Source organism: Sprattus sprattus, assembly GCF_963457725.1.
Source record: "Sprattus sprattus genome assembly, chromosome: 11".
NCBI lineage: Eukaryota > Metazoa > Chordata > Actinopteri > Clupeiformes > Clupeidae > Sprattus > Sprattus sprattus.
In genome coordinates this window covers 20,627,387-20,647,097 of record NC_137909.1, presented here as the reverse complement: position 1 = coordinate 20,647,097, position 19,711 = coordinate 20,627,387, and the positions used below count along the sequence as shown (strand labels likewise).

At 47.8% G+C, this 19,711-nt stretch overlaps 2 protein-coding genes across 5 annotated transcripts in view; both read right to left on the bottom strand.

The window, feature by feature from the left end:
• rabgap1 (RAB GTPase activating protein 1) overlaps positions 1-19,711 on the bottom strand; it is a 98,248-nt gene that overhangs the window by 30,644 nt on the left and 47,893 nt on the right. The gene's annotated exons all lie outside the window — the stretch shown is intronic.
• Positions 11,501-12,613, bottom strand: LOC308372824 (putative G-protein coupled receptor 21; the record flags this gene model as incomplete). The annotated part of the gene is made up of 1 exon (XM_080848154.1): positions 11,501-12,613. The coding sequence occupies one exon, from the start codon at positions 12,611-12,613 to the stop codon at positions 11,501-11,503; it is 1,113 nt and encodes a 370-aa protein (XP_080704280.1).

Genomic DNA, 19,711 nt, shown 5'->3' with positions numbered 1-19,711 from the left:
CAAGCTAACTGACAGATAGGGGGAGAGACAGCACTTCTGGGTCTCTTCATCTTTGATCAGCGCTCCCTCTTACATTTCTAGGTCAGCTCATGTCGGTGACCTCACGTTGCACCCGGCAACCGTCTGAAAGATGGAGGGACCTGATGAAAGGCTCTCCTGTCAACAGGTCTCCCATGTCTGTGGACAAGCAAGGCCAAAACACACACCACTGACCATCAGCAGTCCCAGGCAGGCCCACTGTAGTAGTGAGGACACCGAGGCTCTTGTTTTTGCCTTTGTAAATGTGGACTCTGTGAGACCCTGATTCCTTCCTGGAAGCTTTATGATCTTGCACTTCTCTGGTCTCGTTGTGAAAGCCACAGTTCGGCTCACACACACACACACACACACACACACACACACACACACACACACACACATATACAATCACAGAACTATTATAGAGTATGGCACGTGCAGGGGGTTGCCTGAGGCTGTTTTATGGCTGTGTGTGTGTGTGAGAGTGAGTGTGAGAGATAAAAGGAAAGATTTTGTGTGTGTGTGTGTGTGTACGGTGTGTATCGGGGCTGAATTGAGGACACCATGATTTATTCATTCTCTCAAGCACGGTACTGCCGTTCTTCCGTTAAAAGCTGTGATAATAATGTGCTCACCTCCATACCTCTCTCTCACGCAGACACACACGCAATCTCTTCTGTGCCACACTCACAATCTCACCTACTGTACAGTGTTTTTCAAAGACTAAAGCACACAGACACACAATCCACAATCTGTATGCGTACACTATCACACAATCCCTTACTTACACACACACACACACACACACACTTACACACAAAAGCTGCTGACCCCTGAATAATTCTCTGCTATTGTCTTCTTCTTATCCTCTCAATTTTACTGCTTTATTTCCTGTTCCTTCTCTCTCTCTCCCCCTCTCTCTCTCTCTCTGTCTCTCCATCTCTCATTACCACCCTCCCTTTAGGGAGAAAAGCAGATTGAAGCGGGGGTGGAAGGCAGTGGGAGAGGGACTGGGACGGCCCCTCCACACTGCTCTGTGTGAGGCTCCTGAGGCTGCTGGTGCCTTCCCTCTGTCTCAGGCCTGGTAAAGGGCCCAGCACAACTCTCGACTTTCACAGCGAAATACAAGCCAGCCGGCTGGCACCAGCCAAAAACACTGGAGGGAGCTGAGAAGGCTGTGACACACACCAGCAAGCCAGGCATTACCAACCACTGCATCTGACACACACACACACACACACACACACACACACAGACAGACAGACAGAGAGAGAGACAGACAGACACATCATGACACACACACACACACACACACACACACACACACACACACACACACACACACACACACACACACTCTCTCCCTTGACACACACTTCGACTGATTCTACATAAATCCGCTCTTCAACCCAAACACTCCTGCAGGCAGAGAGCTGCAGCCCACTCCAGCCTCAGAGAGGGCCCTATTCAAAGATTAATTACCCTTCTTCTTCATTATTGATGCTCTGTTTATCTGGAACAGAAAAGGCACTAAATAATGCATTCCTGTGCACACACTCTCTCTCTCTCTAACACACACACACACACAGAAACACACTCTCTCTCTCTCTCTCTCTCTCTCTCTCTCTAACACACACACACAGACACACACACACACACACACACTCTCTCGCTGACACACACACAGACACACACAAAGTGGCTCTTACTAGCTCAGCAGCATGGCTGTTTTAGCTAAGCCAGCAACACTGACCCATGGCTCTTGATTCTGATGAGCCATATCGCTCTCTCCCCCTCTCTTTTACACACACACACACACACACACACACACACACACACAACTTCATTCTCAATTTGATGATTCTCAATTTGATGATTAAAGGCCTGTCTCAAAGCCTGAACCTGCCAGGCAGAGGATCCTTTTACACACACACACACACACACACACACACACACACACACACACACACACTCACACACACCAGTGTAAAAGGAGATCTCTCATCAAGCTGCCATAGAAGTGGTGGTGGCAGCACTAATGATGAGGGCTGGATGTAAGGTCCGCTGTTGTTAATGAGTTAATGGCCCTCAGTATAAAGTCACATCTGCACAGGTCTGTGTGTGCTGGGGCCAGCCATCAAGCAAAGGCCCAGGAAAACACAACCCCATCTGCTAGAGTTACACCTCTATATCTCTGTCTTTCTCTCTCTCTCTTTATTTCTTTAATCCTCGCTATAAGAACCCCTACGTCTCTCATTTTCTCTCTCTTTCCCTCTTATCTCTTTGCTTTGCCTCTCTTTCATCCTCTCTCCACCATGCTCACTATCCATCTTTCATTCCCCCCTTTTTTCATTCTCTCTCTTCCACTCTTTTCTTTGTTTTGCCTTTCTCTCAACCCCCCCCCCCTCTCTCTCTTTTCTGTGTTAACTTCTAGTGGAGGAAGGCAGACATTAAAGAAAGCAAGCCTGAGGAGAATGGGCGGAAGAAATGAATAACAAACAAAGAATTAATGGAGGGAACCCAGCGGCCAGGCAGGCAGGCAGCTCTTCTCTTTTTTTCCTCTCTTCCACTCTTTTCCCTTCTCTTTCTATTAAACATTTCCCAGGAAACCTTTGGCCACACAGGCACAACGGTTCACCTCCCTCCGTCTTACATATTTCTCTCTTTCTGTCCTCTCCCTGTCTTTTTCTCTCTCTCTCTCTCTCTCATCTTTGGTTGAGATGGGCAATAATGATGACAGCACATTCACACAAGAAGTGTGTGTGTGTGTGTGTGAGAGAGTGTGTGTGTGTGATAATGATGTCAGCACATTCACACAAGAAGAATAAATCTGTCTCGTTTGCACAAACTGTTAGGAACTGTCAGTAGAACTGGCCACTATCACCCCAGACCACAGTAATATGGGTCAGGATCTGACACTGGGGGAAAATAATCACAAAGTTTGGTTAACTACGCTGACTGTGTCACCTGTCAGTAATAAACCCCAGTGCCTATACGACTACCTACACACCTTCATACTTTTATCAGGTCACTGACTCCACTGCAGTTCCACACTGAGCAACCCAGCTTTGGTCCGAAGCAGACTATTGCAGAGTTTGAACTTCTACACAGGCCTCGGTGGAGCTTGTTAACAAAGCCAGCACTGGTCCTGGGAAGCCAGGTGCTGAGACTGCCACTAGAGGAGGCAGCTAAGGTCAGCGCGCGCGCACGCACGCACGCACGCACGCACGCACGCACGCACGCACGCACGCACGCACGCACGGCAGTCTGTCCCCCGTGTACACATTACACACATTCTCCCACACTCTAAGCACCGACGGTGAGACACAGGACAAGCATTACAGGAGGCAGCTGATGAGAGTGCGAGCAAAACACACTTCCACAGGCACGATGGGAAGGACTGGCATGGGCACGAGGTGTGTGTGTGTGTGTGTGTGTGTGTTGAGTGTGGGAGAATGTGCGTAATGTGGGCATGGGGGACGAAATGCTGTAAGAGTGGTGTGTGTTTGTGTGTGTGTGTGTGTGTGTGGGGGGGGGGGGTATGTGCATCCGCGGGAAGCACTGTACTTTTTTTCTACGCCATTGTTTACAGTTGGAGTTTATTCTGACCCACAACAATGGCCCAAATGGCATTTTGTTTTTCTTTTCCAAGGTCCTGATTATGAAACGCCAGCCTGACCTGATGAAAGGCTTAGGGCTGAGGGGCACTCACACACACACACACACACACACACACACACACACACACACACACACACACACACACACACACACACACACACACACACACACACACACACACACACACACACACACACACACACACACACAGGGTGGGACCACTTCCTCTCAGCACCATCCACACACACTTGTGCTGAGAGTTTCTAATGACATACTTGAAGTGTAGTATTCTTCAGCACTAAATATGTGCAGTGGGTTTGTTGTTTCCACTCCAAATCACCACATCTATCTGCTTGCAATACTGCAGATGGATGAGGGCCGCATGTGAGCCGCATCAGGGCCAGATGAGCTCCTGAGCTGGGCTAGGTAACCACCTTGGAGAGTGTGTTTCTAGACACCTGCAGTCATCATCTGGTGGTGAGCTAATTACTGTCTATGATTAATTAAAGGGGAGTGAAGGACACAGTTATCTGTGTGTGTGTGTGTGTGTGTGTGTGTGTGTGTTTCAGTCGCATTTCAGTGGAAAAGTGCATGCAAGTGCTGGCAAAGACGGTGTGTGTGTGCATGCGTGCAATTGTGTGTGAGTGTATGTGAGTGTGTGTGTGTGTGTGTGTGTGTGCTTGAGAGAGAAAGAGAGAGAGAAGAAGAAGAAGAGGAGACATTAATGAGCCAGGCTACCAGAGCAGGGCTCCAGGCCCCAAAGCACTAGAACATGAGCCTTATTAGCGTGATGCACCCTGCCCCTGCTGTAACATGAAGCAACCCCTCCATATGTGCAACCCCACCTAACACACACACACACACACACACACACACACACACACACACACACACACACACACACACACTTCTCTTAGCACTGTGTTCTTCACACACAAGCTATACACTATATGCATTGTCAGGCACACACTCCTTTGGCAGACACACGCAGACAGTTTGACATGCACACCTAAGCATGCGTACTCCATATTTGCACTTATACTGTATGTGTGTGTGTGGCAAGACAAAAATAATTAATTACAAATGTTTCCACTCTAGTATATACACAACACTGTACTCAGTTTCTTTGCTTACTGTGTATGGGTACACACACACACGGGTACACACACACACACACACACACACACACACACACACACACACACACACACACACACACATAAAAGTAGATTTATGAGTATGTGCACAAACAGAGAGCAAAATGTACATGTCCTATATGCAACCCTGATAAATACACACACATGCATAGGGGCAACCCCCCCACACAGATAAACCCACAATCTCAACGTTGTGTAACAAGCATAATGGCTTGTGTGTGTATAAATATACTAGATAATAGAGTAATACCAGAAAACTCGGGAGGGCACAAGATAAGATAATTTATTTGCAATATTTTTCAGTGCAGATATACCAGAATATAAATATACCGTTTACATATTCTAAAACATGTATATGACATCGTTACAAAACTCAGGGTACACACTGGTACCTCCCCTACACACCTACCACACACACTCACAGAATATTCTTGTAAGTATTTTGTGTTTTTGTTGTGTTTTTTTTTTTTTTTCTTCTTTTCTTCAGTTATGACCCAACAAATTCAAGATCACATAGTTGGTCTTCCACAGTTGTTCACTTTAAAACAGAGCAAAGCTTCAACTCTTCACACAGGTCACAGAGCAAAAACAAAAACAAAACAAAACAAACAAAAGAAAAAAAAAATCACTGGGTTTTGGGTACATTTGGACACTGGGATTAAAGTGGGCTGGCTTCATAGAGTCAAACAACTACCAGCCTGCATTAGGACACTGGTCTAAAGACTTAAGGGAGTCGACACAGAATGAAGGCTGGTTTAAAGCTGGGGGGCTTGTTTTTGTGTTGTTTGAATAGTTAGTTGTTGGTTTATTGTTTGTGTGTGTGTGTGTGTGTGTGTTCAAAGGGGATTGTGTGTTTATGTGTTTATCGGTGCTAAAACGTAAATGTGTCTGCTGAGGTAATAGTAAAGTGTCTCTGTGCTATTATGTGCATCTGCGTGACTGTGTGTGTGTGTGTGTGTGTGTGTCTGTGTGCGTGTGTGTGTGTCTGTGTGTGTGTGTGTGTGTGTGTGTGTGTGTTCCCCAGCGCCAGCCTCCATTTCTTCGTGCCTGGGCCCGCATCCTAATATGGCTCTGCCCGAGAGCAGGTCACCATGGGAGATTGGGTCTCTGGAGAACAGCTGCCCAGAACAGTAGCGTTTTCCCACAGGAAAGAGAGAACGGCAGAGAACAAGAGGGAAGGAGGGAGAGAGAACGAGAGAAAGGGAGAGAAGGAACGCAAAAGAAAAGAGGTGAGACAGAAGGAACAACAAAGAACGAGAGAGAGAGAGAGAGAGAGAGAGAGAAGAGAGAGATGAGAGAAAGAGGGAACATAAGGTAACGGGAGAGGGAACGAGTGAAACGAACGACATGACAGAAAAGAGAGAAAACATTTGAAAAGAAAGAAAAAAAATTGCTCCTTGGCATCAAAATGTCCCAAAACTGTTACATCAGCGTAGAAACTCCTCTTCTGACAGAAGTACCAAACCCTATGGAGCGTCACACAGACCAGACACTAAAACACCCCTGTGGGAGGGGTGGGGTGTTTTCAGCCTCACCAATAAAGCCCCTTCACCTGTCTCCATAAACATAGAGAAGACCCAGGACACGCAGTCCAGCAACAGTCACACAAAACATGACCTCCAAACAGCCGCTAAACAGTCAGACACAAACATCTTTAGAAAAACCTTAAGAGCAATCTTTTTTCCAAATGCAGTCTTACAGAGGGTGTCTTCCAAAGCCAAGTGCAGACAGTCTGTCATTGTTGGATAAATCATTAAAAAAAGAAAAAATGTAATGACAACGTTTTGGTCATTTTTTTTTTTACAATGCTTCAGAAAAGAAGAGTAAAACAATAAAACAATTCGGCTGTTGAGAGAACAGTTACGGTGACCCTTCGAGCGAATCAAACCTTTCATAGAAATTCTGTGCAACTGCAGAGACCATCAGGATTCAGAACCGCCTCACAAAAGGGGGTGATGGGAGAAAAGGCAGAGTGGTAAAATAATGACATTATTGTCAACTGTGTGTGTGTGTGTGTGTGTGTGTGTGTGTGTGTGTGTGTGTGTGTGTGTGTGTGTGTGTGTGTGTGTGTGTGTGTGCAACGGGTTGGCAATACGTTCTTGTGCCAACATTTCCATACTTCTTTATAAATGGAATGAATGTGTGTGTCAGCCTAAATACAAAAAGGCGCAAGCAAATGGAGGAAGCGGCGTTTGAAATAAATAGGACTTCAACTTCTATCTCCATCCAATATTTCAAGCATTGAAAGAGTTCAAAAGCAAACAAAATGAAGACAGAGATGTATGTTTGTAGAGAAACGACGATGTGTGTAAACACACAGTTTGGAGAGAGCAGCCTTGGGTGGGTGTACTTGGAGACAATCAGCAGAGCCAACACACACACACACGCGCACACATACACATTACACACACACACACACAAAAAGAACACAAGACCTCAGTTATCAAAGAAGTGTGCGTTTTTTTTCTGGAAAACATGCTCACACAAAACACACATAAAAAGTTAAATTGGTCTGAGTGTCGTGTGGTTAATGTTTGCGCATGCATGCACACACACACACACACACACACACACACACACACACACAGAGAACAGTCTGTCATGTGTCCTCTATAAAATAAGGAGATGGGGCTGGCAGTAGCCTCATCTGTTTTCCCATCTCCAACCAAACACAAAACACACAAACACACACACACAATCTCTCTCTCTTTCTCTCTCTCTCTTTAACAGTCCTAAAAACAGCGCATGGCCGGAGGGTCTCCAAACTCAGATCTCTTTTTTCTCTTTCTATTTCTCGCTCACACACACACACACACACACACGCAGGCACATACATACACACGAAAGCCACTGGAACATTTTGGACCGGCAAACAAATAAAAAGCCCTTTTTCTATTGTTTGTGATATGTTGTTTTTTTTCCTAAAATGTGGCTATCTGCTTAGAACAGACACAAGACAAAGAAATTATTGCACAGCGCTCTGCCAAAAAAATGGCAGTTTTCACCTATGCTTGGCACTTACTCACTTTCAAACACACACACACAAACACACAGGTTTCCCGCTAACAGTCTCCATGTATGTAAGGTTTTCAATTGGCTTTACTTGTACGTCTACTATGTATTGGAAGTACAAAAGTAAATCTCTAAGTCATCTGATATTTACACATGCATTTGAGTGACAAGGGCGGTAGAAAATAAATATGCGACTGATGTATTACAGACAAGCTAACGTGTCCATAAAAGCTGTGCATATTGCCATCTCTTCATTTATAAAAAGCAAACAAAAACAACTCTATTCAAGACACGTGTGAGTGTGTTTCATTCAAACGACTCAATAAATAAATAAACCAAAACCCCATCAGAGAACACACACACAAGCCCAAAGGCAGGAGTGTGTCTGGGAGTTTTGGATCAACGTTGGAAACACTATTGCATCAAATACACAGTTTAAAAGGCAGAAGAAAAGATCAGTCTGGGCTTTTTTTGTTATTTTTTGCTTTTTTTTTTTTTAAAGAACATCAATCATCCTATGTTCTCTACAGAGGTTGCCACGGGCTACCAAAAAAACACATCCTTAACAAACAAATGTAGCCGCTCTCATTAAAGCACATCCTGGCTCCTTTCTTGCTCAATACAATACAAGTAAAATGACGTAACAACGCAACACACCCAATAAATATGTTCAACTTTGGTCAACTAGAAGGACACAAGTAATGGAGACTACAGACAGACAGGGGTTCTCCTGCACCACCTAATAGTACCATCAATAAGAACAAGAACGGGCCAAGAACAAGAAGAGGGAACTGAGGATGTCCTCTCTCACAGGCTCCTGCGTAGAAACAGGCATCCATCCACTAAAAGTCATTAAGTTCGGTCTCTTAAACTCCCGAGATGGAGAGAGTGGTAAATCTTCAACACTGAATTCAAAGCGAATGCTGGTCTTCCGTCATCCGTCGTTTTTCCAAGGGTATTAGTTTTGTTTGGTTGATTGGTTGCCTGTAAGCCAGTCTGCTGGAGGACTTTGGGCAAATTGGTGCGAGACGCTTTCAGTGCAGAGAAGCTGAGATGATGTTGTTGAATGTGAACTGTTTGTCTGTCTGTCTGTCTGTCTGTCTGTCTGTTTGTTTGTTTGTTTGTGTGTGGCCCTCTCTTTCTCCATTTGTGGGGGGTGCTCATACATTGTCCAGTCTGCGGAGACAGAGACAAACAAACACTCTCACACACACACACACACACACACACACACACACACTTCGTAACACTCTCTAGGCTGCATGCTCCAGCACCCAGGGCTGAGCTGGTCAAAAAAGAGCAGGGCTGGCCACCTCAGCAGGGTAGCACCACTGCAATGCTGTTTATCTCTGCACTCACTGACGCAATCGACAGCTGTCCTGCTCCCTCTTTCTCCCTCCCTCACTCTCACTCCTCTCCCTTCTTTTCCTTCTCTCTCTCTCTCTTACTCCCTCTTTTCTCACATTCTCTCTCTCTCTCTCTCCTTCTCCCCATCTCTCTTCCTTTCCCTCTTTCTCCCTCTTTCTGTCCCCTCGGACTATGAGGGTGTGATGTAATGGTTTTAGTGTGGCAGCAGTTTTCCTACAGTCCTGGCTAGCAGATGGTCCTTCTCTACGGCAACCTTCTCTACACACAAACCGACAAACACACACACACACACACACACACACACACACACACACACACACACACACACATCTTTCTCACCTGCTGAGACACCCCCCTCCCCCAACTTCATTGTTATCATTGTATCACTGTTATCACCCACCACCAAAATGATACCTTACATTATCACAGCCCGGCACTAAGGCGTGTACTAGAGTGCCATTACTGCTGGCATTCATAGTTTGTGCACGTCGTTTTTTATGGCCCTCGTTCTGAGCCCTCTGTCCTGCCCTCCTCGTCCTTGTCCTCTACACAATGAACCTCCACTGTTCTTCTCATGTGTAACACTTAAGTTAAAAAGACAATCCGCAATGTAGGACATGTCCTTTCACTCCTCTAAAACACACACACACACACACACACACACACACACACACACACACACACACACACACACACACACACACACACACACACACACACTCAAGCACACCCCTCTCTCCATCAGAGCATCAACGCAGCAGAAGAGGTTAGGCAAAAAGGCAGGCAGAAAGGACCATTTGTTTCCGAATGGCATTCATATGTTTTTGTGTGTGTGTGTGTGTGTGTGTGTGTGAATGTGTGTGTGTGTGTGTGTAAATCTTGGCCGGAGGCAGTGCTACGCAATCCTCTCTGGCTGCCGTGGAGCGGCAGGGTTCAAATTGAAAGAGTGTGTAAACGCAGAGACAACACGCCACGTCACTCAGGCGCCATCCTGAGCCACCGACCGATCCTGCAGCCATCACAGACGGAAAATCCAGAAAGTGTCCTACGGAAATCCATCAGCACTCCCACTGGAAATCCACACTTGACGATGGTGGTGGTGGTGGTCTTGGTGGTGGTGGTGCTGCTGCTGGGGTTGAAGTAGAGGTTAAGCCCTCACCCCCCATCTTTTTATGAGCAACCAGCATAGGAGTAAATAAAACTCTCTTCCTACTGCTGAGTCCCAATTAGTTTATCCACATGAATGAAAGCCAAAGCAGAGGGGGGTGGGTGGCTGAGGTGAGGTAACCGGGGCAGGGGCAGGGGCAGGGGCAGGGGCAAAAGAGAGCCAAGGGGCAGGTCACAGGCAGAGTACTGTGTGTACTGTAGAGGCAGTCCCCCGTGGTCTCCGGCAAACAAGCCATGACATCCAGCGCTGCCGTTCCACATGGATAAGCTTTCCTCTCTCTCTTTCTCGCTCTTGTTCTCTCCATATCGCTCTCTCCATCTCTCTCTCTCTCTCTCTCTCTGATTCCTCCACTCTTTCTCTCACTCTCGACCTGCCTTTGAAGTGCAGCGGAGAGATGACAGAAGAAAAAGAAGAAAAAAACCTGTGCCCTGAAAAACCTATCCGTAAAATGGAGTATGGAGGTCAGGCTAAAATGCTGAGGAGGAGAGGAGAGGAGAAGAGAGGCGAGTAGAGGAGAAGAGGGGGCCGTCAGAAGGAGAGTCGGATGAAAGCAAAAGCTGTGCCTGATGTGGACTCTGCCTAAACGCACCCAGGGCAAAGGTCACCTCAATAAAACACACAGGTCAGCTGAGTCTCAAAGAACAACACGTTAAGGTCACTAAATAAATATATAAGCTGCAGCAGATGGTTGGTCGGTTGGTCAGCAGAGAACAGTTTCCTAAACTAAGAAAAGTTTGTCATGTTTTCTTTTGCTTTTACAGTGTCTTTGTGAGTGTGTGTTCACACAAACCGACCATTAAGGAAATCACATCTGAGCCTCCCATGATCACATCTGAGAGTAGAACTCTGGTGGGTGGTGGAAGAGGGTCCTTCTGTCCCAGTCTCCCCCACCGCGAGGCAGCCACATGGGGGCCGCAGGACACACACAGCTGGCTGATCCTCCAAGACCCATCCAAGATCCATCTCCTCATCATCATCTGATGGTATGGCCACACATGCCAACCCTCCCTCCTTCCATCCCTCTCTTTTCCCTTCATCTTGACGTACACATACAGATGAAGGAGTTCATCCCCCCCATCATAAGGGGGTTGGTGGGATGGGGTGGCGGCAGTGGACGTAGGGATGACTGAAGTGAGTGGGTGTGGGTGTGGACGTTTCAGACGTCATAGGACGGGCGCATGGGCGGGGCGGGCGGCGGCGCGAGGGGCTTCTTGGTGTCGACGCTGCGGGCGCAGAGCGAGCAGAGGCGCTTGAGCCCCCTGCGGAAGGCGCTGTTGGACAGGCTGTAGATGAGACAGTTCCAGAAGCTGTTGCTGATGGCCAGCCAGGTGGTGAGGAAGGAGGCGGCCGCGTGCTGGTAGATGCCGGCGCTTTCCAGCAGGAAGTAGAGGATGTAGGGCAGCCACAGCAGGTAAAAGACGCTGGTGATGCGGAAAAGCACCGTGGCGTAGCGCTTGTCCGGGCTGCCGCCGCCTCCACCGCCGCTGCTGGCGGACGACACCAGGGAGCAGGGGGTGTGTCCACCGGCGGGGGTGGGCTCCTGCGGTCCGTAGCGCGCACGGCGTTCGCTGATCTGGCGCGTGTGCTGACGGCAGATACGGAAGATGTGGGCGTAGGTGAAGCAGACGGTGCAGGTCGCGGGCGCGTAGAGCGCCGCCATGATGAACGCCGTGAACGCCGGCCGCGTCTCCCAGCGCGCGCACCACTCCACCACGTCGCCGTGGTAGCCGGGCTTGCCCCAGCCCAGGAAGGCGGGCAGGAAGACGAGGGCGGAGTAGAGCCAGATGAGCACGATGCAGGCGCGCAGGCGGCACGGCGTCACCAGCGCCGTGTAGGACAGGGGCCGCGTCACCGCCACGTAGCGCTCCACGCTCACACACGCCAGCGACGCCATGGAGACCCCCTTCAGCACGGACACCATGTAGCCAAAAGCCTTACAGGTGAGCGCCGGGTCCAGGCCTCCCAGGTGGCGCAGCAGCGAGAGGGCAGGGATCAGGCAGCTCAGCCCAACCAGCAGGTCGGCGTAGGCCATGGTGCGGATGAAGGCGCTGGTGCCGGGCTGCTCCAGGAGCGGGCCGCAGTGGAACACCAGCAGCACCACCAGGTTGCCGCAGACGATGAGCGCCATCAGGAGCAGGATGACGGCCACCTCCAGCAGGCAGGTGTGGAAGAGCGCTGAGTAGCCCACATCCAGTAGGCAGAAGGGGGCGCCACCTGGAGCGCCGTCACCGCTGGTAGAGTCGTTAACCTCCAGCAGGGAGGAGTTCATGGTGTTGGGTGCAAAGAGGGTTTGGGGGGGGGGGGGGGGGGGGGGTACGGGGATGGAAAGGTGAGGGATGGAGGAGAGGAGGGAGGGGGGTGGGTTTAGGAGTAACTGAGCGGAAGGCTCACTGCCACCCTAAGGAGGAGGGGATGGGGAGGAGAGGGGGAATGGGAAGGGGACGCCTACGCGTGGCGTCCATAGTGAGGACAAGGGTACCTATGCGAGAGAGATCCACCCTTTTTGTCTTTCTTTTTTTGTCCGTTCTTTCTCCTTCCCAGTCGCTGTCTCTCTCGTAGAGCTCTTGATGGATCACACACCCAAGTGAAGCGGAGGGCTGTAGCTCAAACCCAAATACTTCGGCACACAATGCACCAGTCCTTTCTTCCTCCCCTTCTCCTCTCCTCTCCTCTCCTCTACCTCTTCCTCCTCTCGTCTCCCAGTCTCTCTCTCACACACACACACTGTCACAGCTGCACTGGGGAAGGGCAGCCAGATTACAGTACAGGACGCACAGAGCAACGGTGAGTGGCAGAGAGGGGAAAGAAAAGGAGGAAGGCAGGGATGAAAGATACAAAAAAAAGAAAAAAAACAGAGGGGGGGAAGCCGCCGTGACCACAACAGTCTAATTTATAACGACTCCACCTCGCAGTGTGACCGAGCGATTCGTCAACAATGGCAGGACAGCAGCGACGGAGGCAGAGACACAGTCACAGCAGCAGCCCCACAGACAGTCCAGGCAAAACACACACACAAAAAAAGGACGAAAGCTTTCAGATCGGATTGTAGTCCAGAAGTCCAACAATAGTCCTCCAACTCCCACGATTCAACATACCCACAGCCGTCAACTCTTTATCCCCCTGTGCTGCGTAGTACTCCAGGATGACCAGATATCAGAAGAGCGGAAGAAGCAATGCCCTCTTCAGATAGAGCCTCTGGGATGATTGCAGCCGGTAAGAGACACGGGTCGTGTCGGAGGCGTGGGTTCCTCTAAGTGTATGTGTGTGTGTGTGTGTGAGAGTGTGAGCGTGTGTATCTGTCAGACAGGAGTCTGGAGTGTGTGATGGAGGATGAAGCAGCGGTGGGCACAAGGTGATTGGCGTTTCCAGCAAAAGGGGAGAGGGGGGCTCTCTGAGAGAGAGAGAGAGAGAGAGAAAGAGAGAGCGCGAGAGAGAGAGAGAGAAGGGTGTCCACGTCTGGCATGGAAATGAAGGGGAAAGGAAAGAGCAGTACGATGCAAAGACAACAAGCCCTCCCTCTCTCACTCCCTCACCCACTCCCACTCTCCCTCTCCCTCCCTCTCCCCTCCCCCACCCCTCCCTCTCTCACTCCCTCACCCACTCTCCCCTCCCTCTCTTGCTCCCTCTCCCTCTCTCTCCCACTCTCTCTCTCTCCCTCTCCCCCTCCTCCTCACTCACTGTACCCGTCTCAGCCAGCCACCCCCCCCCCCTCTCTCATTCTCTGCCTCCTCCTTTCTCAGTAAGTCATTACCCCCCCCCCCCCCCCCCCTCCATCTCTCTCTCTATGTCTCTCTCCCCTTCCGTCTTCCTCCCTCTGCAGCATACTCTGAGGCTCCTCCTACCTCAGGTTCTGGCCAGTGAGCAGCTGCAGGAACACACGAGTAGAGAGGCATCCCCATCACACACACACACACACACACACACACACACACACACGTATACAACCAAGCTCTTGTGTACAGACTGTGTGTACACACTAGGGGTGTAATGGTACACAAATGGTTTGGTCTGTACCTGAACATTTTCAGAACAGCAGGGGCTTATAAAAAGGACTCAAAATACTGGCATAATGTCAATAAGAAAAAAAGAATTACGCAAATGTCAGTAATGGTCCACTATAACTGACCTGTTGAGAAATCCTGAACTCATTTATACAGGGCAGGCACAACGGACTGACTTCAGTTGAACAACGTCGGCATACCGTGTGACACAAAACATTGTCCATTGAGTTTGTCTAATCTGGCTAACCAGGCTACACTGACTAGCATGCTACAACTGGTGCACTGCCAAAACTTCCCGGTTAAAACACGAGGTCTAGAATTTCTGTTTCACGGGTGCAAATAGTGTCGTACAACTTAAATAGACAGGAACAGTTTGGGTCAAAGGGTGTACCGAACCGAGGAAGTCACTTATCGAACTATACTGTTTGGTAAGAAAACACGTACCGTTACGCCCCTAAGACACACATCATTTCTGTCAGGAAATCTCCTTTGAAATCCTCCATTCCTCCTGAAATATGAAAGAAATGCATTGTACACTCCTTCCTCTCTTCTTTTTTATAGTTTACACTCTTTGCCCAGAAACGAAAAAAATATACTGTATACCAATCAAAACATGACATAACACACACACACACACAAAAAAAAACACACATGGGTCTCCCCCTTTCTTTACAATACTCCCATACAATTCTTATTTCCTCTCAAACACAAATAGCCTATACATGCTCTCTGTCTGACTTACACACATGCTCCCATCTCTCTCTCCCTCCCTCCCTTACACACACACACTCCTCTCCATGCTGCCATATTATTGTAGCGGTGGCCATTGTCCAGGGCACATCCTCCGTGTATGAATATCTTTTAGGGGGAGCGGCTGCTACACTGTGCCCTTGATGGGAACTGCAGCATGTGAGGCAGGCAGCAGGGGACAGAACACCCCCCTCTCTCTAGGTGTCTGTCTGTCTGTCTGTCTGTCTGTCTGTCTGTCTGTCTGTCTGTCTGTCTGTCTGTCTGTCTGTCTGTCTGTCTGTCTGTCTGTCTGTCTGTCTGTCTGTCTGTCTGTCTGTCTGTCTGTCTGTCTGTCTGTCTGTCTGTCTGTCTGTCTGTCTGTCTGTCTGTCTGTCTGTCTGTCTGTCTGTCTGTCTGTCTGTCTGTCTGTCTGTCTGTCTGTCTGTCTGTCTGTCTGTCTGTCTGTCTGTCTGTCTGTCTGTCTTTCTGATGGGAAGATTCACCGGTTTGCATCGATGCACCGGCATATAAGCTCATGATGCGATGGCCCGGATCAAAAAAGTGCATCGTTTCTAACATTTTTGTAGTGGTATAATCTCAATACAAGACCAATAATTTTATACTTAGATAGATTCCACCTCTCTTACTGTTTCTTAAACGCGCTCTCATCTCCACTGCTGTCAATGGCCGCTTCTCGTGAAGTCTATAACTTTTCTAAAATCTCTATCTGTCTGCAATACCGCTCTCGGCCTTTACACAACTTCGGTGCTCTCACAGGAAAAGACAGTGGGATAAGGGACTATTAACTGTGTTTTTCGCCTGGAAGTCTCTAGAAATCCAGCACCTTATTGAGCGAAATTAAAAAGAGTGAACGTGCAGTTCTCAGACACCTGAACGAACACGCTCACAGTATCGTTCATCAGGCAGTTATACAGTACGTTCAGTTCACTTTCACCAAAATCATGAACGAGTTCATGAACTTTCATTCAATGAACGCGTTCAGACACAACACTGGCGCTGATCCACGTTTCAAAGACCTGGCTTTCTTGGAAGACCACGGCACCAAGGACATGGTATTTTTTAAGATAATAGCAGAGGTGATGATGGAGGAAGAGGTAAGAATATACTCCATATACCGTAGCTAAACTCTCTATTTGTTACTTGAATTTACCTGTGCCTTCCTTAAATTGGAAAAGGAAATCTAGCAGCTAGTCTCCATTATACTGATTTTTTTTCTTCATCCTGATCATGTGGATCAACTCAAAACCTAAAGAAAAACCTTAAAATAGGACAAATTAGTTAAATTAATTGTGTGAGGCAGTTGATCCACATGTTTAGGATGAAGCAAACTGTGTTGTGACCAGGGCCGGATTAAGACATTTTGAGGCCTGGGGCTAATTACCAGGATGAGGCCCCTATATCGCCCCGACGCACATCGTGACACGCACACAAACCCACGCCAGGTGCACTGTCACATCAGTGTTTTAAAGTCCACAGAACCACTCTATAAATATGATCAGTTTAAAGCCAAGGATAAAATGTATGTATGTAGTAGACTACACTGTAGACAATAATAAACCAATAATGCAAATGCATACATATTTCCATTCATTCAAAAGCAAAAACAAGGCTAAATAGCCAGGGAATGAAATAACGAATTGATTAAGCATATGCCTATTAGTGAAGCAACAGCTTGGCTTCGCGCCCACGTTTCTATGCGAGAGCACCGACGTGCGGTCAGGGGAGGCAGAGCTTCACCTGTCATCATTAAAGTAAAAAAACAAATATCGATCAAAGGAAATAAATATTTTCTACTGGTCTGTGATATAAATGTATTTTCTGCATGATTCCATCATTTCGAGCAGTTTTATAATCAAAATCGCTGAATTTGCGCATGTCCTGTTCAAACAGACAGGAGACAGCAAGACGATGAGGCAACGACGAGCTGTGCTTCATCTCAGATTGCGCAATACCTCACAAACTGGACTGAGTGTAGAACCTATTTAGTCCTGCTGATCTGACAAAAAAACCTCAGTGAAAACCTCTACACTAATATTTGACCATGACTGCGAAAATGGAAGATTCTATAGCTAAGCTAAAACATTTCACTTAGCTATGTCTAACTGGCTTGCACATAATTTGTCTATAATTTTCAATGAATTAGCCTAATCTGCAGCGATATGCGTGAGGATAAGAACTCATACATCTTCAATTGCTGAAATAATTTACGTTTTATTAGGCCTATTTAGATGGAACCGGGAAGCCTGGCTTGTTAACTGCATCATCGTATTTGAAAGCGCGTTATTAAAAGCGTTTATCCCTGTCTTAATGATGTGGTGCGAACCAAAGCAAAGTTTAGAAATGTGAAGTCTTCAGTCTTCAAAGCAAAGTTTTGCACTTGAGGGCTTTTGCGATTAGAAGGTCACGGTCCACGGACCAGTCTTTTGGCCCCACTCTCGTGCTTTCTTCGACCGGACATTTTCGCGCATTATAATTTGTTTCACTCTGAATGTTTCTAATGTTATGCGCGGTGCGGTGCCGTTGGAGAGGTGTGCCGTTGACTCACTCGACATCGGGCGACCTGAGGCCCCCCTGGTGGCGAGGCCCGGGGCTGCAGCCCGGTCAGCCCATTCGTTAGACACGGCCCTGGTTGTGACTGCCAGGTATAGTTAAAAAAAAGAAATGACATTCAGAGAACACTTACACACATACATGTTATATTTTGTCAGAGACCTTTTAAATGATTTGTTGTATGACAAATAAATGAATCATCTTGTTAAATCGCATAGTGTGGAATCGTACTGCATCGAAATAGGGGTGAATTGCATTAGTAGCCGATTTTATGTATCTTTAATGTATCGGATCGTTGGCAGCTCATCGAGACGAGTATCGCATCTTCCTCAGTGATGAGATGCACGTCTGTCTGTCACCCTGCCAGAAAAATGGAGAATGCCACAGCTTTTGTCCGTCTTTTTGACTCTTTTCCCTCTCCTCTCTTTTCATAGGAAAGACTGAAAGTGTGTGTGTACTTCTCAGGAACCATCTGAAAACATATTCATCTTTGCCAGCCTTGGACTTTCAATACATTGAGGAGTGTGTAAGAGCGTGTGTGTGTGTGTGTGTGTGTGTGTGTGTGTGTGTGTGAGTGAGAGAGAGAGAGAGCGAGAGAGAGAGAGTGTGTGTGTGTGCACGAACGACTGGGTATGCACTTTTATGGAGCTGTCTCTTGCGTCTCAGCATCCTAATATCTTGGTTTCTGAATTTTCTTTTATAGAGTGAAGACTGAGTATGCACTCATTCACTCAAACACACAATCACACAGTTAAGCCATCAGCAAGCAGCATACAGCACGCATACTTCTCCGTCTCTTCACTTAAAACTAAGCCTAGGTCGAAACTCGAATCTCTTCGACTAAGCCAGACTTCCATATCCTCTACACTAGCTTATCTAACCCAGTCTAGACTACTCTTTAAGCTTCTACACTCACCACTGTGGGCCTGTCTTCCCTGCTCCATGTATCCCTCTATGCTTAAAGATAAGGGTGTAGCAGTCAACATCTTGGTTACGAATGCACGCAGAATTTACACCCCTTGAAAGACACAAAGAGACACACACACACACACACACACACACACACACACACATCTATATATTATACACACACAAAAGAACATATACACACGGACAAACACAAGGGGAAAAACAGACCTAAGCGCAGACTTCTTCTCGACTTGGCTCCAAACCTGTGAGCAAGCATCCACACACAAAAGCAACTGGAGACACCCCAACACCCCTTCTCTTTTTGGCTGGACAGGCAAAGACACAAACACACACACACATTTGTACACACTTTGACTGAAAACACACTACACTACTAACACACACCTTTCCTTTTAGCTGGAAACAGGAATTCACACACATTAACACACACTTACACACTTTTGGGTGGAAAAAGGCAAACGCACACACAGATCCCCCCCACCCACACACACACACACACACATAAATACACACACGTACGCACATAGACCTTTCTTTTGACTGGAAACACACACCCATCCCTCCTTTTGGCTAGAAACACACACACACACACACACACACACACACACATACAGCCACCCACACACACACACACACACACACTGAGTTATCATTCTCTCCCCTTGGCTGGAGACACATTCCCCTGCCTTCACACACCTCCTCAGCCTGCCACACGAGGGGCTAAAAATAGACACAGCTGAAAGGTGGGGAGCGGACAACACCGAACTCACCCATTAGACAGAGAGAGAAGAGAGGGGAAGACAGCGAGAGAGTGGGGGGTGGGTGGGGGGTTTGGGGCAGAGGAAAGAAGGAGCAAGAGGAATAGGGAGAGAGGTGGAGATAAGTGGAAGAGAGAGAACAAAAAAAAAAGAGGGAGGGTAGGAGGAGAGGGGAAGAAGGGATAGAGAGAAAATGGGGTGGAGGGAAGAAAAGAGAGAAAGAATGAAGCTCATTTCCCCCAGACAATCGGGGAACGAACACCACGTCTGCACAGATATAAACCCCCAGAGCCCAGTCCAATTATCACCAGGTCCGCAGAGAAATGCTCACACTCACATACACACACCTGGACACAACCACCCCCCCCCCCCCCACAC